The following is an 8,920-nucleotide window of genomic DNA, read 5'->3' as shown; positions in this document are numbered from 1 at the left end:
CGTTTGATCTGTCAACAGTTTACGGTAGTTCTTTGAAGCCTTTGTTGGAAAAAGGCCGGCTATTTCAAAGTGGTCTATTAAAATACGAAGTGGACAACGGCCGAGTCTGGCCCCCGAGTATTAAGACTGGATTAGATGTTTGTTTGGCAAATCAAAGACCGCAAGAAAAACGATGTCATGCTATTCGTAAGTCAATTTGATTACCAAAAGCAACGTATTAGCAGTTCCAGTTGCAGGTGCCGATATCCATGGGCGCCGACAATCAGCTGGGTATTCCGGCCGCTTCTTTCCTTTCTTTTATGAAAAAATAATCAATAATCTAGTTTTTATTCCTTAATTGTAACTAAACTGCTATTATTTCAGCTGAAAAGGGAGGCAACAGCTTAGCTGGAATCAACTTGATGACGGTCTGGTTGTGGAGGCAGCATAATCTCATTGCAAAAGCTTTGTCCAAGATCAACCCATGTTGGGACGATGATAAGTTGTTCTATACTGCTCGAGACATAAATATTGCTATAGTCATGCAAATATTCTACTATGAATTATTACCAGCTTTGTTTGGTATGATTTTTAATACGGCCTCTAGCCATAAAAACTTGTGTTACAATTAAATTTTACTTTAAACACTTATTAATTTTTATCGCACGCTGATGCTAGACTAGAGTCTAAACACTAACTAGAGACTAAACAGCGTCTAACTTATATATTTTTTGATCTTATTATTTGACCAAAATGTAATTTAAATATTCCGCTATTCGATAGGCCGTGAAAATCTGTTAAAAGACGGAGTTATATCGTCAACACCAGGATTTAGGGATTTCTATAATAACGAACTTTTTCCCCAAATATCATTGGAGTTTCCCTTCGTCCTACGTTGGTTCCATACAACACAAGAAGGTGATATGAAGTAAGTGATTTTATGTCCTTTTTTTGTGAAAATGCTTGATCTACGTCTATATGTAATGTGTCTGGTCGATTCGGTTGGTATTAAAAGTTATTTGTTTTGATATTTTACAGATTATTCGATACTGAAGGCCATTACTTAAGAAAACTTCCAATAGTCAACTTCACAATCAGAACTGGATTCTTTGGTGTAGAAGACAACATGGATTATGTGACGCAAGGCAACTTTAGGCAAGGCTCTGCTAAGTTTGATTATATCGTAGATCCCGACGTACGTTTTATTATATATTAACTTGGTAATCATTAAATAAACACTTCGATATATAAAATTAAAACACAATCATTTTTTCAGATTGTAAATATAGGCTTGGGACAATTTCAGCGGGCGGCTGATTTACTAACAAACGATTTGGCAAAGAATCGTCTGTTCGGGTTCCAGCCTTATGTGAAATACAGAGAACTTTGTTTCAAGCAATCTTTCAAAACTTTTGATGATCTAAAACAAGCTATTGATCCCGAAGTATGAATACTTAAATATCATTCTTAACATTTTCCTTTTCTTTGACATTGAAGAATGTCGCTGAAATTGTGAGATAACTGAGAAGAAAATATATCTAGTTGCTTATGTGTTTTCAGAGAGTGGAGATGCTAAGAGATGTGTACGAAGACGTAGAAGACATAGACCTTCTAGCAGGTATTTGGTTAGAGAAAGCGATCACGGGCGGCCATGTACCACCTACTCTATCCTGCATAGTGGTAGAACAATTGCTAAGAGTCATCAGGTCAGACCGACATTGGTATGAGAGACCTAATAGACCAAATGCTTTCACATACGGTAAGATATTTTTTCGAATTTCAGGAATTGATTAAAATCATAATAAGCTTTAAAATAATAATACTTTGATATCCAGAACAACTGTTGGAGATAAGAAAGGCGACGGTGGCGCGGCTGCTGTGCGACGTCGGAGATAAAGTGACCCAAATACAACGACATGCTTTCTACAGGATTAGCAACAAGTACGTATTCAAATAGAGAAAATATAATATTTAACTTAATAATATTCCAATAAAGATTTAACATCTCATAAAGCAGAGCTAGAATCATAAAATTTTACGGACGTGGCAATATTTTCATTCAAATTTTATTCCAGTAACCCGATGTGCAGTTGCAAAGATATTGAATTCGTTAACCTCTGGACTTGGAAGGATGAAACTTGTGGGACAGCCACGAAGTTATCCTTGGATCCTTTATACGACCCCGCCTCGCTATTTCAAACAGAGTTTTTGAAATGATAGTAGTATCACTATCCATAATTAGGTACCCTTATAGATCTAAGAAAAGGCTTATGGATTTTGTAATAAATAGTTATTTAAACTGTTTGTTTTTTTTACGTTTTGTTACCTATTTTATCGTCTGTTAAATGTTAGAGTTATTATATTTTGTATTAAATATTTCGAATCCTTTATTCGTAAAGATTTGTCGTTAACGGTTTTTAGCAAGTACCGTTAGGAGCCTCAATATAAATATTATGTAAATTTATTTATAATAGTATCCTTGATTTGGTTGTAATTCAATAAACATCTGTAGCCGACGTTGAAATTTGATTTGTCATAAAAAAGAGATGTTTTATTTATAATTCCGTGGGATCTTTGTTTATGTTTGATATTAGGGTTCATTGTAAAAAAAAACTGTTATTCAAAAAGGTAATGGCGATGGTTTAAGAGACATCGTGGTTTTTGGGCCACAAATATTAAGATGAGATACCTCAGTCAGTTATCATAACAATTTCTTTTTTATATTCAGTATTATTGTAAATCGATCGAGGCCACCGAAACAAGATGGCGGACGTCATAATTTTGCTCAACCCCCTCAACATGGGCATCAAATCTAAGGATTTGACTAAAACAAACATTTACTAAAACAAAAAACTGAATTGCAAAAGCAGAAATGGTCTTTAAAATATTTATAATGTCGAAGGATTCCGTACTGGTTTTATAATAAAACCAGTACGGAATCCTTCGACATACGTCTATTAATTATCACCGGGCACTTCGCGTGTATCACATAATTTAAAGCTGTATGGTATCTGCTTGATTTTTTTAATTAAATGCAAACCTGTTTTTATGTTCTCGAGATTCAAAGAAAATCCCTTTAAATTTGCAAAACCGGCGACATTCATGTTTGAGTTCTTTTAGAGTTCACACTGTTTACTCTGATGCCGTAGTGTTCCAATGCATTCCTTTGGCACAATGTATTTATTACTAGTTCAGTTTACTTTGCTGTTTGTTTGTGTGAATTCAACATTTCTAGTTTACGATTCGTACACCGGAACACCAATAACACAGGAAGAACTCAAACGCCATGACAAGAGAAATACTACGTTGTAAGTATATTCATTAAAAATATAAACTTTGACTTATGCATTAATTAACTGTATATTAAGATATTCAAGATTTTAAAAAATGATTTTTAGATTTATAAAAAAGAAGGTAAAGCTCAGTACCAGAAGATAGTTTTTGGTTTTAGTTACCAATATAACTACATCGCTGTTAACATTATCTAAAGCAGATTGTAATTAAGATAAATATTTTAAAAGTGAAATAACGAAGTTATGTATGCGATTGTTTGTAGTTGGTGCACCAGTCAGTTTTTTGCCTGCAACCCTTACGAAGGCAGGCGGCCGGATGGATCGTGCAACAATTTGCGCTACCCCACCAGGGGAATGAGTCACACACCACCTGTTAGATTACTGCCCCCTATTTTCGATAAAGGTATTCGATACTTCGTTACATTCTTGAATTGTAGCTGTTGAAATAGAACATTTTGTACTATGTCAATTGACGGTTATTAGTTCTTAAGTTGTAAACTTTTTTATTTTTTTAATCTGATGTTTAGAAGTTTGAATGCAGCTGCTGTCTATCTGATTTTATGAATGAGTTAAACATTTTCCACTAAAACTTTTACTAAATATATTTGTGAAAATATTTTTTTTCAGATTATAATCCCAGGCTATCCAAATCTGGAAGGAACTTACCGCTTGCCAGATTTTTAAGGAAAAGACTCTTATTGGAGGGAAATGTTCCTGATCAAAAGTTCACTCAACTGACAGCGCATTTTCTTTTGCTGCTGAACGGAGATATATTGTCGTTCCACGATACTGGTAAGTAACTGGTTTCAATATTAGTATTAAGGTGATGATGACAATATGTTTTTCTAGAAGTGTTTCGAACGTGAGTTTGCCGAAAAACTTGTACTAAAACCTATTTGTATATTTCAGTTAAGTATATTCTATGGAAACCTCACTGTTGTAATGAGAAAGGTAAAACAGACTACGCTTGTGTGCCCAACAAAATACCAGACAACGACCCCGTCCACCGCTTCTCTGACATCAGATGTCTAAACATGACCAGACCAGAGAGTTTTCAATCCGTTGGTTGTGTAAATAACAATACTAATCCCGAAAGAGTATGTTATTTTTAATATTTATCATAATAAGGACATTTGTAGCTATATTCATTATTTTTACGTATACTTATTAAAATTGGGTTACTAGCTTATCTTTGAATGACAGCAATAAGAAGTAAGCTAATTCAGAGCGTATGTTTGGCACTCAATTATTTTTAACACCAAACTTAAGATTTTATCTTTTATATTCTTTTATAATTTTAACATTCTTAAGAGTCGATGAAGACATAATTAAAGCGGACATCGCTAAATAAGGATTAACGCCGACTTGTCAACTCCTTACCTATCCGACACCGCCCCGTCTCGCAATCGCCGCGGAATTTCCACGTCACCACCTTTTAGTTGCCGATGGAGCGGGATAAAGCGAGGCGAGACGGTGCCGGGAGGATGAGGAGTAGAGCAATGCGCGTTAACCTTAAGCGTCTATAAACATGTTTTAAGAAAACCGTTATTTGGTCGCAGTCTGATGAGACCGCAAACTTTAAAATTTATTAGTCATTTTCTTAATGAATCGCATATCGTATTTCTGTTCGATAACAGAGAATTTGCGACACCATTTTTTGATTCCAACAAACCGTTGGAAAGAGAATAAGGTCATTCACCTAACCTGTTTATCAATAAGACCAATATTATTAGATGCGAATGTTAGATGTATGGATGGATGTATAAATCTCTAGAACTGTTGAATGTATTTTGATGAATTATCTATTGATAAAATTTGCTACATATGATTCTGGAAATGTGCATAACTCCCGTGGGATACGTTTAGTTATAATTTTTTTTTACTTTAAGATTTTAAGTTCAACCCCAACTTTCGACGTTTCTGTCCTGTATGGTAATACGATGGAAAAGCTATTAACGAAAGGGAGAAAATTTGGGGGTGGCTTGTTGAAGTACGAAGTGGAGAATGGGAAAATATGGCCTCCGAGTACGAAGGGGCCTGTGAACCTTTGCTTGCTAAATCAAAAACCTCACGAGACACGCTGTCATGATACACGTATGTAATAAACATATTAGATATAGAAAATTAAAAAAATATTTGTTAATTTTTATAATATACATTTCCGATTATATTAAACTGGTTAATGGTATGTCTTCTTAATTAATTAATTAATTTTAGTGTGAAAATAAAAATCACTTTTAATAGATTTTTTGTAAAAAAAAAAATTAACTACATTATCATTTTAATAAATTATAACGCTTTTATCACATTCGCTTTGAATATGTTGTATGATTGAATTGCAGCGGAAGAGGGCGTGAACAGCGTGGCGGGCGTGAATCTGTCCTTGATATGGTTCTGGAGGCTGCATAACCGCATTGCTACGGCATTAGGACGCATAAACCCCTGCTGGGACGACGACCGACTGTTCTACACCACGAGAGATATTGTTATTGCTATACAGATGCAGATTTTCATGTATGAATTGTTGCCCGCATTTATTGGTACGTAAATAATGAAATAGGCAAATCATAATACGTAAATGTAAATTTAATTAAAAATAAAAACACAAAAGTAATTTAGAATAATATTATAAGAATATCAAATATTCCAATGTTAAATAATTAAACTACTTTTATAAAAGCTCTTAACAAATGATTCATGGTGCAATTTGTAACACTAGAAATGTAGTCATTCCTACCACTTTAACTACAAGTAATAAAGATACTTATGTACCTATTGTATTATATATTAATGAAAATATATCTTAGTAAAATAATACGTTTCTTATAGGTAAAGAAAACTTATTAAAGGCAGGAGTTATTTCTTCTCATACGGGACATCGGGATTCGTACAATGAGAATTTCGTTCCTCAAATCTCTATCGAGTATATGACTGTACTGCGCTGGTTCCACACCATACAATCTGGAACTGTAAAGTGAGTTTTCGCTTTAATAAAATATATATAATTCAAACTAAGTTACTTTAAACGCCTTTTAGGTTGATGATAACAAAAAATGATATCTAAAATGAATCTATTTATTTAGTAAAAACTTAATTATTTCCTCTATAATTGTTATATTTTTAACATTTCAGAATGTATGACCCTCAAGGTTTCTACCTAAAGGAGATACCCATAGCCAACCTGACTCTCAGGACTGGATACTACGCTGTCGACAATAACATAGATTACATAACTCAGGGTGCATTCAGACAAGCTTCTGGAAAATTTGATCACGCCATTGATCCAGAAGTAAGTGATATTAAGGATATGACTATGTGTTTGAATAAAAAAACATGATGTTTCAAACAGCGTGTGGATTTATGATATAACAAGCTATCGCCCGCGACTTCGTTCGCGAATTAAAAAAAAAAACTTAATTAGTAGCCTATATGTTTCATCCGTTCATCCATCCATCCAAACATTCGCATTTATTTCTTTATTTATTTATTTTTATTTATTTATTTAAAAACTGCATAGCATCCTTACAGTATACAACCAATTTGACACTATACACACTTTACATAACAGTTTACACGATAACATATTTTATAATAACAGTAAATAACATATAACAATGATAAATAAAAAAATAAAAAATACATAAATAAACAGTGCAAGAATTATAATATTAGTATAATAAGATACCTGAGCCCCAAAAAAGGGCGAAAGAAGGCTTCCGGGAACATTTGTATGTGCCATTTACAATACAACATGTGGCATTTTTAAAATCGAATCTCGATTAGGCAAACTTGTATGAAGCACTTAATCTTTAGGTTAAGTATAATGTATATCAATACAACCTGTTAGGTGGCAATTCAAGGATTCTTGAAAAAGGTCTAGAGGTTGCTTTTGGAATCTATGAAATTCAGGTCTTTGAGAGTTTACATACAAAAATTTCGTTATATTTCAGTTGGGTGAGAGTGCATTAGGTCCTCATCAGAAAGCATCGGATACATTAACTAATGATTTAGCGAAAAACCGCTACTTCGGATTGCAGCCGTATGTTAAATATTTAGAGCTCTGCAGAAGACGACCTTTTAAAAAATTTGAAGATTTACTACAAGTTATGGATCCTGAAGTTAGTATATCTTACTGTTATTTACTTTTTCTTATCAATTGATTTCTTTTCAAAATAACATTTGAGGCACAAAATATATATTTCATACTATCCATAATAATAAATATAGACCTAAATTTATTAAATACTAGTACTAAGACATACAAGTAATACTCAATCTGTTGTATAAATAATCTGTGTTAATTTTCTATACAGAGAGTAGAAATGCTTCAAGAAGCATATGAAAATCTGGAGGACGTAGATTTTCAAGCGGGTCTTTGGCTGGAGAACTTCATAGAAGGAGGCCACGTCCCAGCTACGTTTTATTGCGTTGTGGTGGAGCAATTGTTGCGATCTATGGCCTCTGATAGACATTGGTATGAACGACCAAATAGGCCTAATGCGTTTACATTGCGTGAGTACTATGATTACAAACTTGATATTTTCTTTGTCGATAGGCATTCAAAAAAAATTACGTCTATAATTTTATACAGTCCTATTTTACGCCAACTTTGAAGATTTCTGGCTAATGTTTGATTCTGTTTTTTTTTGTATTTAACAGCACAACTTCAAGAAATACGTAAGATCAGCATAGCGCGGGTGCTATGTGACGTCGGCGACAGCGTAACGCGGATCCAACGAAATGCTTTCCTCAGAATCTCATCCAAGTAAGTCTTTTTAGTTTTGCATTCTTCCCTATGAGTATGTTGGAGCAATACAAAGCCCCGAAAAAGCAAGTCAATTCATTTAAAAAAATTACCTCTGAAATATTTTGTGACTGTTATGGTTATTTTTACAGTAACCCTCTTTGCGGTTGCAATGAGATCGAGGGCATTGACTTTTGGGCCTGGGAAGACAACTCTTGCAGCAACGACGGATCTTACCACGGCCCGGATTACAAAGTTAAAAAACAACAAATTTGAATCTTTATTACGTTTAAATTGTCAAAATATATCCAATAAAATGATACAGTTTATATAATAATATGTCGTGTTTGATTTTACTTATATACCATAGTGAAATTAGCCAAAACCATCATTAAGGTGATTTTTGACTTGTATTTTCCTTTTAAAAAGTTTATTTAATAAGATATGCCCATAGAGAGTTGTAATTGGATCGTAAATCCATTGTAAAGTTAACGCGAGGAGCTGGATCTCGTGGCGTGTGAAATTGGAACAGAATTCATTAAAACTCTGCTTAGAAATTAATCTCGCGAACATTTCTATATAATGTAGCCTGAGACTATTGTGTTAAAGTTAAATGGATGAGATTAATTGTCGTTAAATATCAAGGGATTTGTGAAAATTCATGTAAATAATACAATTTATTCTTATAGAAATTAATTTTAAGATGTTTAATAAATTAGTGCCATTATACTATAACGACTGTGATTCATCATCATCATAGGCCTAACATAGGCCTCTCCCATGGCACGCCAAAGAGCACGATCCTCGGCCACTCTCATCCAGCTCTTGCCAGCTGCCCTGCGAAGATCATCATCGACTGTGATTAAGTTCCTATAAAAATATTTTTTTAAGTCAGTCTTTTTCT

General features: G+C 33.8%; 2 protein-coding genes across 3 annotated transcripts; both read left to right on the top strand.

Moving 5' to 3' along the window:
- Positions 1-2: 2 nt before the first annotated feature.
- Positions 3-2,325, top strand: LOC106125101 (peroxidase-like; the record flags this gene model as incomplete). The annotated part of the gene is made up of 8 exons (XM_013322180.1): positions 3-186; positions 364-561; positions 763-907; positions 1,018-1,174; positions 1,256-1,423; positions 1,540-1,738; positions 1,815-1,920; positions 2,055-2,325. Coding segments are annotated over 8 exons (1,299 nt in total), but the record flags the coding sequence as incomplete, so codon positions are not given.
- Positions 2,326-2,964: 639 nt separating this feature from the next.
- Positions 2,965-8,328, top strand: LOC106125485 (peroxidase-like). Of its 2 annotated transcripts, NM_001312490.1 has the most exon segments (13): positions 3,136-3,287; positions 3,536-3,675; positions 3,900-4,064; positions 4,182-4,369; positions 5,162-5,366; positions 5,615-5,812; positions 6,102-6,246; positions 6,405-6,561; positions 7,223-7,390; positions 7,586-7,784; positions 7,932-8,037; positions 8,169-8,238; positions 8,241-8,319. In NM_001312490.1, coding segments are annotated over 13 exon segments (1,929 nt in total). In that variant the 3' UTR covers positions 8,277-8,319.
- The last annotated feature ends 592 nt before the right edge of the window (positions 8,329-8,920 follow it).

The sequence above is a fragment of the Papilio xuthus genome, unplaced genomic scaffold (assembly GCF_000836235.2).
Source record: "Papilio xuthus unplaced genomic scaffold, Pxut_1.1 DF825928.1, whole genome shotgun sequence".
Lineage (NCBI taxonomy): Eukaryota > Metazoa > Arthropoda > Insecta > Lepidoptera > Papilionidae > Papilio > Papilio xuthus.
The sequence above is the reverse complement of the archived record's forward strand: the minus strand, read 5'-3'. Positions and strand labels throughout refer to the sequence as shown.

Excerpts from the sequence above, each read along its gene's own strand:
- LOC106125485 (XM_013322711.1), top strand. The coding sequence starts at position 3,136 with ATGCATTCCTTTGGCACAATGTATTTATTACTAGTTCAGTTTACTTTG. Across the intron at positions 6,247-6,404 it reads ATACAATCTGGAACTGTAAA|AATGTATGACCCTCAAGGTT; the intron begins GTGAGTTTTCGC and ends TTAACATTTCAG. Across the intron at positions 7,391-7,585 it reads TACAAGTTATGGATCCTGAA|AGAGTAGAAATGCTTCAAGA; the intron begins GTTAGTATATCT and ends TTTTCTATACAG.